At 53.6% G+C, this 18,009-nt stretch overlaps 1 protein-coding gene across 1 annotated transcript in view; it reads left to right on the top strand.

Moving 5' to 3' along the window:
• NRDE2 (NRDE-2, necessary for RNA interference, domain containing) overlaps nucleotides 1-18,009 on the top strand; it is a 56,911-nt gene that overhangs the window by 2,375 nt on the left and 36,527 nt on the right. The window contains exons 3-4 of the mRNA XM_075329551.1: nucleotides 2,865-3,053; nucleotides 3,450-3,593. Coding sequence (XP_075185666.1) covers nucleotides 2,865-3,053; nucleotides 3,450-3,593 — 333 coding nt within the window. The remainder of the gene's footprint in view (nucleotides 1-2,864; nucleotides 3,054-3,449; nucleotides 3,594-18,009) is intronic.

Below are 18,009 nucleotides of genomic sequence, written 5' to 3'. Positions count from 1 at the left end.
TATAAATGATTAATCTTCATATTCACTGACCGCAAGCGGAGCCAGTGCTACACAAAGTATTAAACAGTTGTGTGGATAATCTGGTTTGCGGAGCGATGCTGCCTGTGAGGGGCGCTGATGTTCCGTAACACGGGGTGCGGGACCCCGGCCTGGACACGCGGTTTTCTGGGGCGCTTTCTTTAGTTTCTTTTCTTGCAATTTCACCAATATCAGTTTGTTTCACAGTTTTGCACTTGGAGTAAAAGCTCTGCCGCCTGTAACATTCTGCATTTTCACCTTCCCACTGGTTCCAGGATCTCTGCTTGCTGTCAGTGTTCTGGTTTATTTCAAGAGGTGGAAACTCATCATGTAAATGTGTTGTGAGCTCCCCCCAGTGGTTCTTATAGGAATCACATTGTATATTATTTTTTTTCTTTTAATTTAATTTTTTTTAAGTGCCAAAATAAAAAAGAAAGTGTGAAGTGAAGCGATGGATAAAGTGAGGAAATTAGGAACACAACATATATAACAAGTTTGCAGATTTTTTATTTATTCATGAGGCTGGGATAAGCCCCCTTAAAGGGGAGGTATCCCGATTTTACTTTTTGTTTTATTGATTATGTAATCAATTATTAGTAGTACAAAAATAATTGTACTTTTTTTTTACCATTTTTATTTGCTTTTATGCCAGTGTTTGAGCACGGCACTTCCAGGGGAGGGGATGGTGGTCAGTGCCTGATCCCATCTCCTATAATGTGGCTGCCTCAGCTGTGAACTGAGCACGGCCCTGGACTGTGTAGGTCACATTCATGGGAGGCACCATATTATTGTAGCCAAGAGCTGCAATTTTCCCTGGTCACCGCTAAACATGTTCTGTGCGGGGAATGGTGACAGGAGCCGCAGCTGCGAGCGCAGATTGGCACTCTGGCGTTGTCTCAGGCTGCCGATCTCTGCTAACCACTGGAATGAGCTCCCTCTATAGTTCTGCTCTGCGCAGTGACTGCAGCGGAGACTTCTTCCCGCGGAGAGAAGAGGTCGGCATCATGGGATTATTAGTACAATGCCGACCTGTACTCACCGCTGCTTATAGCGCTGCAGTATCGAGACCACAGCAGAGAAATCATCCCGCTGCTGAGCTCTGAACACAGACTCAGCTCTGCTATGTCAGTGTACCGACTCAGCTCTGCTATGTCAGTGTACCGACTCAGCTCTGCTATGTCAGTGTACCGACTCAGCTCTGCTATGTCAGTGTACCGACTCAGCTCTGCTATGTCAGTGTACCGACTGAGCTCTGCTATGTCATTGTACCGACTCAGCTCTGCTATGTCATTGTACCGACTCAGCTCTGCTATGTCATTGTACCGACTCAGCTCTGCTATGTCAGTGTACCGACTCAGCTCTGCTATGTCAGTGTACCGACTCAGCTCTGCTATGTCAGTGTACCGACTCAGCTCTGCTATGTCAGTGTACCGACTCAGCTCTGCTATGTCAGTGTACCGACTCAGCTCTGCTATGTCAGTGTACCGACTCAGCTCTGCTATGTCAGTGTACCGACTCAGCTCTGCTATGTCAGTGTACCGACTCAGCTCTGCTATGTCAGTGTACCGTCTCAGCTCTGCTATGTCATTGTACCGTCTCAGCTCTGCTATGTCAGTGTACCGTCTCAGCTCTGCTATGTCAGTGTACCGACTCAGCTCTGCTATGTCAGTGTACCGTCTCAGCTCTGCTATGTCATTGTACCGTCTCAGCTCTGCTATGTCAGTGTACCGACTCAGCTCTGCTATGTCAGTGTACCGTCTCAGCTCTGCTATGTCAGTGTACCGACTCAGCTGTGCTATGTCATTGTACTGACTCAGCTCTGCTATGTCAGTGTACCGTCTCAGCTGTGCTATGTCATTGTACCGACTCAGCTCTGCTATGTCAGTGTACCGACTCAGCTCTGCTATGTCAGTGTACCGACTCAGCTCTGCTATGTCATTGTACCGACTCAGCTCTGCTATGTCATTGTACTGACTCAGCTGTGCTATGTCAGTGTACCGACTCAGCTGTGCTATGTCATTGTACTGACTCAGCTGTGCTATGTCAGTGTACCGACTCAGCTGTGCTATGTCATTGTACTGACTCAGCTCTGCTATGTCAGTGTACCGACTCAGCTGTACTATGTCATTGTACTGACTCAGCTCTGCTATGTCAGTGTACCGACTCAGCTCTGCTATGTCAGTGTACCGACTCAGCTCTGCTATGTCAGTGTACCGACTCAGCTCTGCCATGTCAGTGTAAAGCCTCATTCGGACGTCCCTGCATTAGACATCTGAATGAGGGTTTGCACTGACATAGCAGAGCCATGTAACTGATCAGCTGAGCTCGGTATCTAATCCTTTTGTGTGTTAGGATTAGGTACACAGATTGTATCAAACATGATCAGTAGACAATCGTAAGACACAGTGAGCAGCACTAACAGTCGTCTCTGCCTGCCGTCCTCGGCATCCACTTGTCAGTATCACTATGTGTACCCCAGTAATGGCTCCGGACTGTGATCCTAAACTTTATTCTCCCTTGTCCTTTTACAAAAACGCCCAGACTGGGAGGAGACATCAGCGCCATGAAGCTGACTCCGCCCACATTTACAGCAGTCGTAAGGCGAGCTCCCAGTACATGGCAGTTTTGATGGAAAATTTCAGCAGCTGCTCCCCCTAGTGTTCAAAAGTGGAAAATATCAAAACTTTTTACTTTGTTTATGATATTTTATACCATTTAAAAAATGTCATATTCTTTTCTTTAATGACAACATTAACACTTCACATTTTTTCAATTGTTGAAAATAAAGCGTTTTGCCAACCCGTCCCTATAAGCAGTGACTGAGCGCTTCATTGTGTCACTCACAGTCACGATCCCAAATTACTGACGTCTGTGAGCGAAACGTCAGATTCTGAGGCTGAGAGAAAGAAGAAAAAAAGGAAAAAGAAGAAAAAAAAACACAAAAAGAGCAAGAATCGGAAGAGGAGCAGCGATGAGGATGATGACGAGGGGAACGGACGAGATTTAAAGGGCCCTCGCCCAGTGTCACCGACAAGGTGGGTAAAAGCTCATTGTCCCGGAGGCGACCATAGGAGGGGACTGTTGTCCCGGGGTGGTCCTTACAGTGACCGCTGCCGCTCAGTCATGCACCTACCCACCGTGCCTTTATCTATGGGGGCTGTGAGTAGCTGCCGGACCACTTGATGGTGATGCTGGGAGTTGTAGTTTTGCAGCATCCTCTCGTTATCATCAGTAATCAGTGACAGATTAGGAAATTGCTTATTAAGTAGTTCCCGAAAACTGATCTGTGGCCCCGGGCAGAAAACACCACAGCCCCTTCAGGTCCGTGCCTTTTATTTAGTGCTTGGCCCGATAAAATGAATAATAATCCCCCATTGTTTCGCTCTGTTCTGCGTGTGTTGAGGGTGCTGGATGTGATTTGTCATCTGCAGGGAGGACTCTCTGGTATCAGCCACTTGCCGCTCCATCTGGCTGGATGAGGCCCAATCTGCCCTGGAGGAGACGTTCAGGATTGATAGGAAAGCTGATCGGGCCAACTGGGAGTATAAGTCTCTGTACCGAGGAGACATTGCACGGTGAGGATGAGGGCAGGGGATAGCGGCACAGCATATTATACCGCCATCTATAGCATCACAAAGGTCAAGGCTCATCCATCACGTTGGCTTACGCTTTCTTATGCCACTTTGCCAGAATATAATGATCCGCCAGCTGCAGGTTATAAGGCGCAGTGTCTGCCTGCGCTGCCAGCTCCTGGCGCATGTAACCAGCAGCGCTGAGCCTGCCGCTATACCACCGACCTGTGTTTATTTCTACATCGCCTTTAAGACAACCCCTTTAACACTGTGCCAACTGTAATCCCATCTGGCACTGCAGCCAGAAATCCACAGATCCTTTCTGAATCTTTTTGGGGGGAGTTGTTGATATTTTGCACAGTGCATGTCTGATCCAGCAGGGGGCAGTGCCTCTCTGATCCAGCAGGGGGCAGTGCATGTCTGATCCAGCAGGGGGCAGTGCATGTCTGATCCAGCAGGGGGCAGTGCATCTCAGATCCAGCAGGGGGCAGTGCATCTCAGATCCAGCAGGGGGCAGTGCATCTCAGATCCAGCAGGGGGCAGTGCATCTCTGATCCAGCAGGGGGCAGTGCCTCTCTGATCCAGCAGGGGGCAGTGCATGTCTGATCCAGCAGGGGGCAGTGCATGTCTGATCCAGCAGGGGGCAGTGCATCTCTGATCCAGCAGGGGGCAGTGCATCTCAGATCCAGCAGGGGGCAGTGCATGTCTGATCCAGCAGGGGGCAGTGCATCTCTGATCCAGCAGGGGGCAGTGCATCTCAGATCCAGCAGGGGGCAGTGCATCTCAGATCCAGCAGGGGGCAGTGCCTCTCTGATCCAGCAGGGGGCAGTGCCTCTCTGATCCAGCAGGGGGCAGTGCATGTCTGATCCAGCAGGGGGCAGTGCATGTCTGATCCAGCAGGGGGCAGTGCATGTCTGATCCAGCAGGGGGCAGTGCATCTCAGATCCAGCAGGGGGCAGTGCATCTCAGATCCAGCAGGGGGCAGTGCATCTCTGATCCAGCAGGGGGCAGTGCCTCTCTGATCCAGCAGGGGGCAGTGCATGTCTGATCCAGCAGGGGGCAGTGCATGTCTGATCCAGCAGGGGGCAGTGCATGTCTGATCCAGCAGGGGGCAGTGCATGTCTGATCCAGCAGGGGGCAGTGCATCTCTGATCCAGCAGGGGGCAGTGCATCTCTGATCCAGCAGGGGGCAGTGCATGTCTGATCCAGCAGGGGGCAGTGCATCTCTGATCCAGCAGGGGGCAGTGCATCTCTGATCCAGCAGGGGGCAGTGCATCTCTGATCCAGCAGGGGGCAGTGCATCTCTGATCCAGCAGGGGGCAGTGCATCTCTGATCCAGCAGGGGGCAGTGCATCTCTGATCCAGCAGGGGGCAGTGCATCTCTGATCCAGCAGGGGGCAGTGCATCTCTGATCCAGGAGGGGGCAGTGCATGTCTGATCCAGCAGGGGGCAGTGCATGTCTGATCCAGCAGGGGGCAGTGCATGTCTGATCCAGCAGGGGGCAGTGCATGTCTGATCCAGCAGGGGGCAGTGCATGTCTGATCCAGCAGGGGGCAGAGCATCTCTGATCCAGCAGGGGGCAGTGCATCTCTGATCCAGCAGGGGGCAGTGCATGTCTGATCCAGCAGGGGGCAGTGCATGTCTGATCCAGCAGGGGGCAGTGCATCTCTGATCCAGCAGGGGGCAGTGCATCTCTGATCCAGCAGGGGGCAGTGCATCTCTGATCCAGCAGGGGGCAGTGCATCTCTGATCCAGCAGGGGGCAGTGCATGTCTGATCCAGCAGGGGGCAGTGCATGTCTGATCCAGCAGGGGGCAGTGCATGTCTGATCCAGCAGGGGGCAGTGCATGTCTGATCCAGCAGGGGGCAGTGCATGTCTGATCCAGCAGGGGGCAGTGCATGTCTGATCCAGCAGGGGGCAGTGCATCTCTGATCCAGCAGGGGGCAGTGCATGTCTGATCCAGGAGGGGGCAGTGCATGTCTGATCCAGCAGGGGGCAGTGCATCTCTGATCCAGCAGGGGGCAGTGCATCTCTGATCCAGCAGGGGGCAGTGCATGTCTGATCCAGCAGGGGGCAGTGCATGTCTGATCCAGCAGGGGGCAGTGCATCTCTGATCCAGCAGGGGGCAGTGCATCTCTGATCCAGCAGGGGGCAGTGCATCTCTGATCCAGCAGGGGGCAGTGCATCTCTGATCCAGCAGGGGGCAGTGCATCTCTGATCCAGCAGGGGGCAGTGCATCTCTGATCCAGCAGGGGGCAGTGCATCTCTGATCCAGCAGGGGGCAGTGCATCTCTGATCCAGCAGGGGGCAGTGCATCTCTGATCCAGGAGGGGGCAGTGCATCTCTGATCCAGCAGGGGGCAGTGCATGTCTGATCCAGCAGGGGGCAGTGCATGTCTGATCCAGCAGGGGGCAGTGCATGTCTGATCCAGCAGGGGGCAGTGCATGTCTGATCCAGCAGGGGGCAGTGCATCTCTGATCCAGGAGGGGGCAGTGCATGTCTGATCCAGGAGGGGGCAGTGCATGTCTGATCCAGCAGGGGGCAGTGCATCTCTGATCCAGCAGGGGGCAGTGCATCTCTGATCCAGCAGGGGGCAGTGCATGTCTGATCCAGCAGGGGGCAGTGCATCTCTGATCCAGCAGGGGGCAGTGCATCTCTGATCCAGCAGGGGGCAGTGCATCTCTGATCCAGCAGGGGGCAGTGCATGTCTGATCCAGGAGGGGGCAGTGCATGTCTGATCCAGGAGGGGGCAGTGCATGTCTGATCCAGCAGGGGGCAGTGCATGTCTGATCCAGCAGGGGGCAGTGCATCTCTGATCCAGCAGGGGGCAGTGCATCTCTGATCCAGCAGGGGGCAGTGCATCTCTGATCCAGCAGGGGGCAGTGCATCTCTGATCCAGCAGGGGGCAGTGCATCTCTGATCCAGCAGGGGGCAGTGCATGTCTGATCCAGCAGGGGGCAGTGCATCTCTGATCCAGCAGGGGGCAGTGCATCTCTGATCCAGCAGGGGGCAGTGCATCTCTGATCCAGCAGGGGGCAGTGCATCTCTGATCCAGCAGGGGGCAGTGCATGTCTGATCCAGCAGGGGGCAGTGCATCTCTGATCCAGCAGGGGGCAGTGCATGTCTGATCCAGCAGGGGGCAGTGCATGTCTGATCCAGCAGGGGGCAGTGCATGTCTGATCCAGCAGGGGGCAGTGCATGTCTGATCCAGCAGGGGGCAGTGCATGTCTGATCCAGCAGGGGGCAGTGCATGTCTGATCCAGCAGGGGGCAGTGCATGTCTGATCCAGCAGGGGGCAGTGCATGTCTGATCCAGCAGGGGGCAGTGCATCTCTGATCCAGCAGGGGGCCGTGCATGTCTGATCCAGCAGGGGGCAGTGCATCTCTGATCCAGCAGGGGGCCGTGCATGTCTGATCCAGCAGGGGGCAGTGCATCTCTGATCCAGGAGGGGGCCGTGCTGCGATCTCAGATGCAGATTATTATTGAACGATCCCTTAAAATGCCATGATCTGCAGAGATGTTCAGCCATGCGTCCTAGTCCTGTATGATGGGGGTAGTAGTAATGTCCGGCCATGCGTCCTAGCCCTGTATGATGGGGGTAGTAGTAATGTCCGGCCATGCGTCCTAGTCCTGTATGATGGAGGTAGTAGTAATGTCCGGCCATGCGTCCTAGTCCTGTATGATGGGGGTAGTAGTAATGTCGGCCATGCGTCCTAGTCCCTGTATGATGGGGGTAGTAGTAATGTCGGCCATGCGTCCTAGTCCTGTATGATGGGGGTAGTAGTAATGTCGGCCATGCGTCCTAGTCCTGTATGATGGGGGTAGTAGTAATGTCCGGCCATGCGTCCTAGTCCTGTATGATGGGGGCAGTAGTAATGTCGGCCATGCGTCCTAGTCCTGTATGATGGGGGTAGTAGTAATGTCGGCCATGCGTCCTAGTCCTGTATGATGGGGGCAGTAGTAATGTCGGCCATGCGTCCTAGTCCTGTATGATGGGGGTAGTAGTAATGTCGGCCATGCGTCCTAGTCCTGTATGATGGGGGCAGTAGTAATGTCGGCCATGCGTCCTAGTCCTGTATGATGGGGGCAGTAGTAATGTCCGGCCATGCGTCCTAGTCCTGTATGATGGAGGCAGTAGTAATGTCCGGCCATGCGTCCTGGTCCTGTATGATGGGGGTAGTAGTAATGTCGGCCATGCGTCCTAGTCCTGTATATGATGGGGGTAGTAGTAATGTCCGGCCATGCGTCCTAGTCCCTGTATGATGGAGGTAGTAGTAATGTCCGGCCATGCGTCCTAGTCCTGTATGATGGGGGCAGTAGTAATGTCCGGCCATGCGTCCTAGTCCTGTATGATGGGGGTAGTAGTAATGTCGGCCATGCGTCCTAGTCCTGTATGATGGGGGTAGTAGTAATGTCGGCCATGCGTCCTAGTCCTGTATGATGGGGGTAGTAGTAATGTCCGGCCATGCGTCCTAGTCCTGTATGATGGGGGCAGTAGTAATGTCGGCCATGCGTCCTAGTCCTGTATGATGGGGGTAGTAGTAATGTCGGCCATGCGTCCTAGTCCTGTATGATGGGGGCAGTAGTAATGTCGGCCATGCGTCCTAGTCCTGTATGATGGGGGTAGTAGTAATGTCGGCCATGCGTCCTAGTCCTGTATGATGGGGGCAGTAGTAATGTCGGCCATGCGTCCTAGTCCTGTATGATGGGGGCAGTAGTAATGTCCGGCCATGCGTCCTAGTCCTGTATGATGGAGGCAGTAGTAATGTCCGGCCATGCGTCCTGGTCCTGTATGATGGGGGTAGTAGTAATGTCGGCCATGCGTCCTAGTCCTGTATATGATGGGGGTAGTAGTAATGTCCGGCCATGCGTCCTAGTCCCTGTATGATGGAGGTAGTAGTAATGTCCGGCCATGCGTCCTAGTCCTGTATGATGGGGGCAGTAGTAATGTCCGGCCATGCGTCCTAGTCCTGTATGATGGGGGTAGTAGTAATGTCGGCCATGCGTCCTAGTCCTGTATGATGGGGGTAGTAGTAATGTCCGGCCATGCGTCCTAGTCCTGTATGATGGGGGTAGTAGTAATGTCCGGCCATGCGTCCTAGTCCTGTATGATGGGGGTAGTAGTAATGTCCGGCCATGCGTCCTAGTCCTGTATGATGGGGGTAGTAGTAATGTCGGCCATGCGTCCTAGTCCTGTATGATGGGGGCAGTAGTAATGTCCGGCCATGCGTCCTAGCCCTGTATGATGGGGGCAGTAGTAATGTCCGGCCATGCGTCCTAGTCCTGTATGATGGGGGTAGTAGTAATGTTCGGCCATGCGTCCTAGTCCTGTATGATGGGGGTAGTAGTAATGTCCGGCCATGCGTCCTGGTCCTGTATGATGGGGGTAGTAGTAATGTCGGCCATGCGTCCTGGTCCTGTATGATGGGGGCAGTAGTAATGTCCGGCCATGCGTCCTAGTCCTGTATGATGGGGGTAGTAGTAATGTCGGCCATGCGTCCTAGTCCTGTATGATGGGGGTAGTAGTAATGTCCGGCCATGCGTCCTAGTCCTGTATGATGGGGGCAGTAGTAATGTCCGGCCATGCGTCCTAGTCCCTGTATGATGGAGGTAGTAGTAATGTCCGGCCATGCGTCCTAGTCCTGTATGATGGGGGCAGTAGTAATGTCCGGCCATGCGTCCTAGTCCTGTATGATGGGGGTAGTAGTAATGTCGGCCATGCGTCCTAGTCCTGTATGATGGGGGTAGTAGTAATGTCCGGCCATGCGTCCTAGTCCTGTATGATGGGGGCAGTAGTAATGTCCGGCCATGCGTCCTAGTCCTGTATGATGGGGGCAGTAGTATTGTCCGGCCATGCGTCCTAGTCCTGTATGATGGAGGTAGTAGTAATGTCGGCCATGCGTCCTAGTCCTGTATGATGGGGGCAGTAGTAATGTCCGGCCATGCGTCCTAGTCCTGTATGATGGGAGTAGTAGTAATGTTCGGCCATGCGTCCTAGTCCTGTATGATGGAGGTAGTAGTAATGTCCGGCCATGCGTCCTAGTCCTGTATGATGGGGGTAGTAGTAATGTCGGCCATGCGTCCTAGTCCCTGTATGATGGGGGTAGTAGTAATGTCGGCCATGCGTCCTAGTCCTGTATGATGGGGGTAGTAGTAATGTCGGCCATGCGTCCTAGTCCTGTATGATGGGGGTAGTAGTAATGTCCGGCCATGCGTCCTAGTCCTGTATGATGGGGGCAGTAGTAATGTCGGCCATGCGTCCTAGTCCTGTATGATGGGGGTAGTAGTAATGTCGGCCATGCGTCCTAGTCCCTGTATGATGGGGGTAGTAGTAATGTCGGCCATGCGTCCTAGTCCTGTATGATGGGGGTAGTAGTAATGTCGGCCATGCGTCCTAGTCCTGTATGATGGGGGTAGTAGTAATGTCCGGCCATGCGTCCTAGTCCTGTATGATGGGGGCAGTAGTAATGTCGGCCATGCGTCCTAGTCCTGTATGATGGGGGCAGTAGTAATGTCCGGCCATGCGTCCTAGTCCTGTATGATGGGGGTAGTAGTAGTGTTCGGCCATGCGTCCTAGTCCTGTATGATGGGGGCAGTAGTAATGTCCGGCCATGCGTCCTAGTCCTGTATGATGGGGGTAGTAGTAATGTCGGCCATGCGTCCTAGTCCTGTATGATGGAGGCAGTAGTAATGTCGGCCATGCGTCCTAGTCCTGTATGATGGGGGTAGTAGTAATGTCGGCCATGCGTCCTAGTCCTGTATGATGGGGGCAGTAGTAATGTCGGCCATGCGTCCTAGTCCTGTATGATGGGGGTAGTAGTAATGTCGGCCATGCGTCCTAGTCCTGTATGATGGGGGCAGTAGTAATGTCGGCCATGCGTCCTAGTCCTGTATGATGGGGGCAGTAGTAATGTCCGGCCATGCGTCCTAGTCCTGTATGATGGGGGTAGTAGTAGTAATGTCCGGCCATGCGTCCTAGTCCTGTATGATGGAGGCAGTAGTAATGTCCGGCCATGCGTCCTGGTCCTGTATGATGGGGGTAGTAGTAATGTCGGCCATGCGTCCTAGTCCTGTATATGATGGGGGTAGTAGTAATGTCCGGCCATGCGTCCTAGTCCCTGTATGATGGAGGTAGTAGTAATGTCCGGCCATGCGTCCTAGTCCTGTATGATGGGGGCAGTAGTAATGTCCGGCCATGCGTCCTAGTCCTGTATGATGGGGGTAGTAGTAATGTCGGCCATGCGTCCTAGTCCTGTATGATGGGGGTAGTAGTAATGTCCGGCCATGCGTCCTAGTCCTGTATGATGGAGGTAGTAGTAATGTCCGGCCATGCGTCCTAGTCCTGTATGATGGGGGTAGTAGTAATGTCCGGCCATGCGTCCTAGTCCTGTATGATGGGGGTAGTAGTAATGTCCGGCCATGCGTCCTAGTCCTGTATGATGGGGGTAGTAGTAATGTCGGCCATGCGTCCTAGTCCTGTATGATGGGGGCAGTAGTAATGTCCGGCCATGCGTCCTAGCCCTGTATGATGGGGGCAGTAGTAATGTCCGGCCATGCGTCCTAGTCCTGTATGATGGGGGTAGTAGTAATGTTCGGCCATGCGTCCTAGTCCTGTATGATGGGGGTAGTAGTAATGTCCGGCCATGCGTCCTGGTCCTGTATGATGGGGGTAGTAGTAATGTCGGCCATGCGTCCTGGTCCTGTATGATGGGGGCAGTAGTAATGTCCGGCCATGCGTCCTAGTCCTGTATGATGGGGGTAGTAGTAATGTCGGCCATGCGTCCTAGTCCTGTATGATGGGGGTAGTAGTAATGTCCGGCCATGCGTCCTAGTCCTGTATGATGGGGGCAGTAGTAATGTCCGGCCATGCGTCCTAGTCCCTGTATGATGGAGGTAGTAGTAATGTCCGGCCATGCGTCCTAGTCCTGTATGATGGGGGCAGTAGTAATGTCCGGCCATGCGTCCTAGTCCTGTATGATGGGGGTAGTAGTAATGTCGGCCATGCGTCCTAGTCCTGTATGATGGGGGTAGTAGTAATGTCCGGCCATGCGTCCTAGTCCTGTATGATGGGGGCAGTAGTAATGTCCGGCCATGCGTCCTAGTCCTGTATGATGGGGGTAGTAGTAGTGTTCGGCCATGCGTCCTAGTCCTGTATGATGGGGGCAGTAGTAATGTCCGGCCATGCGTCCTAGTCCTGTATGATGGGGGTAGTAGTAATGTCGGCCATGCGTCCTAGTCCTGTATGATGGGGGCAGTAGTAATGTCGGCCATGCGTCCTAGTCCTGTATGATGGGGGCAGTAGTAATGTCGGCCATGCGTCCTAGTCCTGTATGATGGGGGCAGTAGTAATGTCCGGCCATGCGTCCTAGTCCTGTATGATGGGGGTAGTAGTAATGTCGGCCATGCGTCCTAGTCCTGTATGATGGGGGTAGTAGTAATGTCCGGCCATGCGTCCTAGTCCTGTATGATGGAGGCAGTAGTAATGTCCGGTCATGCGTCCTAGTCCTGTATGATGGAGGTAGTAGTAATGTCCGGCCATGCGTCCTAGTCCTGTATGATGGGGGTAGTAGTAATGTCTGGCCATGCGTCCTAGTCCTGTATGATGGGGGTAGTAGTAATGTCCGGCCATGCGTCCTAGTCCTGTATGATGGGGGTAGTAGTAATGTCCGGCCATGCGTCCTAGTCCTGTATGATGGGGGCAGTAGTAATGTCCGGCCATGCGTCCTAGTCCTGTATGATGGGGGTAGTAGTAATGTCCGGCCATGCGTCCTAGTCCTGTATGATGGGGGTAGTAGTAATGTCCGGCCATGCGTCCTAGTCCTGTATGATGGGGGCAGTAGTAATGTCCGGCCATGCGTCCTAGTCCTGTATGATGGGGGTAGTAGTAATGTCGGCCATGCGTCCTAGTCCTGTATGATGGGGGCAGTAGTAATGTCCGGCCATGCGTCCTAGTCCTGTATGATGGGGGTAGTAGTAATGTCGGCCATGCGTCCTAGTCCTGTATGATGGGGGTAGTAGTAATGTCCGGCCATGCGTCCTAGTCCTGTATGATGGGGGTAGTAGTAATGTCGGCCATGCGTCCTAGTCCTGTATGATGGGGGTAGTAGTAATGTCCGGCCATGCGTCCTAGTCCTGTATGATGGGGGTAGTAGTAATGTCCGGCCATGCGTCCTAGTCCTGTATGATGGGGGTAGTAGTAATGTCCGGCCATGCGTCCTAGCCCTGTATGATGGGGGTAGTAGTAATGTCCGGCCATGCGTCCTAGTCCTGTATGATGGAGGCAGTAGTAATGTCCGGCCATGCGTCCTAGTCCTGTATGATGGAGGCAGTAGTAATGTCCGGCCATGCGTCCTAGTCCTGTATGATGGGGGCAGTAGTAATGTCGGCCATGCGTCCTAGTCCTGTATGATGGGGGCAGTAGTAATGTCCGGTCATGCGTCCTAGTCCTGTATGATGGGGGTAGTAGTAATGTCGGCCATGCGTCCTAGTCCTGTATGATGGGGGTAGTAGTAATGTCGGCCATGCGTCCTTGCCCCCGTATGATGGGGGTAGTAGTAATGTCCGGTCATGCGTCCTAGTCCTGTATGATGGGGGCAGTAGTAATGTCGGCCATGCGTCCTAGTCCCGTATGATGGGGGTAGTAGTAATGTCGGCCATGCGTCCTAGTCCTGTATGATGGGGGTAGTAGTAATGTCGGCCATGCGTCCTAGTCCTGTATGATGGGGGTAGTAGTAATGTCCGGCCATGCGTCCTAGTCCTGTATGATGGGGGTAGTAGTAATGTCGGCCATGCGTCCTAGTCCTGTATGATGGGGGTAGTAGTAATGTCCGGCCATGCGTCCTAGTCCTGTATGATGGAGGCAGTAGTAATGTCCGGCCATGCGTCCTAGTCCTGTATGATGGGGGTAGTAGTAATGTCCGGCCATGCGTCCTAGTCCTGTATGATGGAGTAGTAGTAATGTTCAGCCATGTGTCCTAGTCCTGTATGATGGGGGTAGTAGTAGTAATGTCGGCCATGCGTCCTTGCCCCCGTATGATGGGGGTAGTAGTAGTAATGTTCGGCCATGCGTCTTAGCCCCCGTATGATGGGGGTAGTAGTAATGTCGGCCATGCGTCCTTGCCCCCGTATGATGGGGGTAGTAGTAGTGTTCGGCCATGCGTCTTAGCCCCCGTATGATGGGGGTAGTAGTAATGTCCGGCCATGCATCCTTGCCCCCGTATGATGGGGGTAGTAGTAGTGTTCGGGCCATGCGTCCTAGTCCTGTATGATGGGGGTAGTAGTAATGTCCGGCCATGCGTCCTAGTCCTGTATGATGGGGGTAGTAGTAATGTCCGGCCATGCGTCCTAGTCCCTGTATGATGGAGGCAGTAGTAATGTCGGCCATGCGTCCTAGTCCTGTATGATGGGGGTAGTAGTAATGTCCGGCCATGCGTCCTAGTCCTGTATGATGGGGGTAGTAGTAATGTCCGGCCATGCGTCCTAGTCCTGTATGATGGGGGCAGTAGTAATGTCCGGCCATGCGTCCTAGTCCTGTATGATGGGGGTAGTAGTAATGTCCGGCCATGCGTCCTAGTCCTGTATGATGGAGGCAGTAGTAATGTCCGGCCATGCGTCCTAGTCCTGTATGATGGGGGTAGTAGTAATGTCCGGCCATGCGTCCTAGTCCCTGTATGATGGAGGCAGTAGTAATGTCGGCCATGCGTCCTAGTCCTGTATGATGGGGGTAGTAGTAATGTCCGGCCATGCGTCCTAGTCCCTGTATGATGGAGGCAGTAGTAATGTCGGCCATGCGTCCTAGTCCTGTATGATGGGGGTAGTAGTAATGTCCGGCCATGCGTCCTAGTCCTGTATGATGGAGGCAGTAGTAATGTCCGGCCATGCGTCCTAGTCCTGTATGATGGGGGCAGTAGTAATGTCGGCCATGCGTCCTAGTCCTGTATGATGGGGGTAGTAGTAATGTCCGGCCATGCGTCCTAGTCCTGTATGATGGGGGTAGTAGTAATGTCCGGCCATGCGTCCTAGTCCTGTATGATGGGGGCAGTAGTAATGTCCGGCCATGCGTCCTAGTCCTGTATGATGGGGGTAGTAGTAATGTCGGCCATGCGTCCTAGTCCTGTATGATGGAGGCAGTAGTAATGTCCGGCCATGCGTCCTAGTCCTGTATGATGGGGGTAGTAGTAATGTCCGGCCATGCGTCCTAGTCCTGTATGATGGGGGTAGTAGTAATGTCCGGCCATGCGTCCTAGTCCTGTATGATGGAGGCAGTAGTAATGTCCGGCCATGCGTCCTAGTCCTGTATGATGGGGGTAGTAGTAATGTCCGGCCATGCGTCCTAGTCCTGTATGATGGAGGCAGTAGTAATGTCGGCCATGCGTCCTAGTCCTGTATGATGGAGGTAGTAGTAGTGTCCGGCCATGCGTCCTAGCCCTGTATGATGGAGGTAGTAGTAATGTCCGGCCATGCGTCCTAGTCCTGTATGATGGGGGCAGTAGTAATGTCGGCCATGCGTCCTAGTCCTGTATGATGGAGGTAGTAGTAATGTCGGCCATGCGTCCTAGTCCTGTATGATGGGGGTAGTAGTAATGTCCGGCCATGCGTCCTAGTCCTGTATGATGGAGGCAGTAGTAATGTCCGGCCATGCGTCCTAGTCCTGTATGATGGGGGTAGTAGTAATGTCGGCCATGCGTCCTAGTCCTGTATGATGGAGGTAGTAGTAATGTCGGCCATGCGTCCTAGTCCTGTATGATGGGGGTAGTAGTAATGTCCGGCCATGCGTCCTAGTCCTGTATGATGGAGGGCAGTAGTAATGTCCGGCCATGCGTCCTAGTCCTGTATGATGGGGGTAGTAGTAATGTCGGCCATGCGTCCTAGTCCTGTATGATGGGGGTAGTAGTAATGTCGGCCATGCGTCCTAGTCCTGTATGATGGGGGTAGTAGTAATGTCCGGCCATGCGTCCTAGTCCTGTATGATGGGGGTAGTAGTAATGTCCGGCCATGCGTCCTAGTCCTGTATGATGGGGGTAGTAGTAATGTCCGGCCATGCGTCCTAGTCCTGTATGATGGGGGTAGTAGTAATGTCCGGCCATGCGTCCTAGTCCTGTATGATGGGGGTAGTAGTAATGTCCGGCCATGCGTCCTAGTCCTGTATGATGGGGCAGTAGTAATGTCCGGCCATGCGTCCTAGTCCTGTATGATGGGGCAGTAGTAATGTCGGCCATGCGTCCTAGTCCTATATGATGGGGGTAGTAGTAATGTCGGCCATGCGTCCTAGTCCTGTATGATGGGGGTAGTAGTAATGTCCGGCCATGCGTCCTAGTCCTGTATGATGGGGGTAGTAGTAATGTCCGGCCATGCGTCCTAGTCCTGTATGATGGAGGCAGTAGTAATGTCCGGCCATGCGTCCTAGTCCTGTATGATGGGGGTAGTAGTAATGTCCGGCCATGCGTCCTAGTCCTGTATGATGGGGGTAGTAGTAATGTCCGGCCATGCGTCCTAGTCCTGTATGATGGGGCAGTAGTAATGTCGGCCATGCGTCCTAGTCCTGTATGATGGAGGCAGTAGTAATGTCCGGTCATGCGTCCTAGTCCTGTATGATGGGGGTAGTAGTAATGTCTGGCCATGCGTCCTAGTCCTGTATGATGGGGCAGTAGTAATGTCGGCCATGCGTCCTAGTCCTGTATGATGGGGGTAGTAGTAGTGTTCGGCCATGCGTCCTAGTCCTGTATGATGGGGGCAGTAGTAATGTCGGCCATGCGTCCTAGTCCTGTATGATGGGGGCAGTAGTAATGTTCGGCCATGCGTCCTAGTCCTATATGATGGAGGTAGTAGTAATGTCCGGCCATGCGTCCTAGTCCTGTATGATGGGGGCAGTAGTAATGTCCGGCCATGCGTCCTAGTCCTGTATGATGGGGGTAGTAGTAATGTCCGGCCATGCGTCCTAGTCCTGTATGATGGGGGTAGTAGTAATGTCCGGCCATGCGTCCTAGTCCTGTATGATGGGGGCAGTAGTAATGTCGGCCATGCGTCCTAGTCCTGTATGATGGGGGCAGTAGTAATGTCCGGCCATGCGTCCTAGTCCTGTATGATGGGGGTAGTAGTAATGTCGGCCATGCGTCCTAGTCCTGTATGATGGGGGCAGTAGTAATGTCCGGCCATGCGTCCTAGTCCTGTATGATGGGGGTAGTAGTAATGTCCGGTCATGCGTCCTAGTCCTGTATGATGGAGGCAGTAGTAATGTCCGGCCATGCGTCCTAGTCCTGTATGATGGGGGCAGTAGTAATGTCGGCCATGCGTCCTAGTCCTGTATGATGGGGGCAGTAGTAATGTCCGGCCATGCGTCCTAGTCCTGTATGATGGGGGTAGTAGTAATGTCGGCCATGCGTCCTAGCCCTGTATGATGGGGGCAGTAGTAATGTCCGGCCATGCGTCCTAGTCCTGTATGATGGGGGCAGTAGTAATGTCCGGCCATGCGTCCTAGTCCTGTATGATGGGGGTAGTAGTAATGTCGGCCATGCGTCCTAGTCCCTGTATGATGGGGGTAGTAGTAATGTCCGGCCATGCGTCCTAGCCCTGTATGATGGGGGTAGTAGTAATGTCCGGCCATGCGTCCTAGTCCTGTATGATGGGGGTAGTAGTAATGTCCGGCCATGCGTCCTAGTCCTGTATGATGGAGGCAGTAGTAATGTCCGGCCATGCGTCCTAGTCCTGTATGATGGGGGCAGTAGTAATGTCCGGCCATGCGTCCTAGTCCTGTATGATGGGGGTAGTAGTAATGTCCGGCCATGCGTCCTAGTCCTGTATGATGGGGGCAGTAGTAATGTCGGCCATGCGTCCTAGTCCTGTATGATGGGGGTAGTAGTAATGTCCGGCCATGCGTCCTAGTCCTGTATGATGGGGGTAGTAGTAATGTCGGCCATGCGTCCTAGTCCTGTATGATGGGGGTAGTAGTAATGTCCGGCCATGCGTCCTAGTCCTGTATGATGGGGGTAGTAGTAATGTCCGGCCATGCGTCCTAGCCCTGTATGATGGGGGTAGTAGTAATGTCCGGCCATGCGTCCTAGTCCTGTATGATGGGGGTAGTAGTAATGTCCGGCCATGCGTCCTAGTCCTGTATGATGGGGGCAGTAGTAATGTCCGGCCATGCGTCCTAGTCCTGTATGATGGGGGTAGTAGTAATGTCGGCCATGCGTCCTAGTCCTGTATGATGGGGGTAGTAGTAATGTCCGGCCATGCGTCCTAGTCCTGTATGATGGGGGTAGTAGTAATGTCGGCCATGCGTCCTAGTCCTGTATGATGGGGGTAGTAGTAATGTCCGGCCATGCGTCCTAGTCCTGTATGATGGGGGTAGTAGTAATGTCCGGCCATGCGTCCTAGTCCTGTATGATGGGGGCAGTAGTAATGTCGGCCATGCGTCCTAGTC

The sequence above is a fragment of the Anomaloglossus baeobatrachus genome, chromosome 12 (genome assembly GCF_048569485.1).
Source record: "Anomaloglossus baeobatrachus isolate aAnoBae1 chromosome 12, aAnoBae1.hap1, whole genome shotgun sequence".
Classification (NCBI taxonomy): domain Eukaryota; kingdom Metazoa; phylum Chordata; class Amphibia; order Anura; family Aromobatidae; genus Anomaloglossus; species Anomaloglossus baeobatrachus.
The sequence above is the reverse complement of the archived record's forward strand: the minus strand, read 5'-3'. Positions and strand labels throughout refer to the sequence as shown.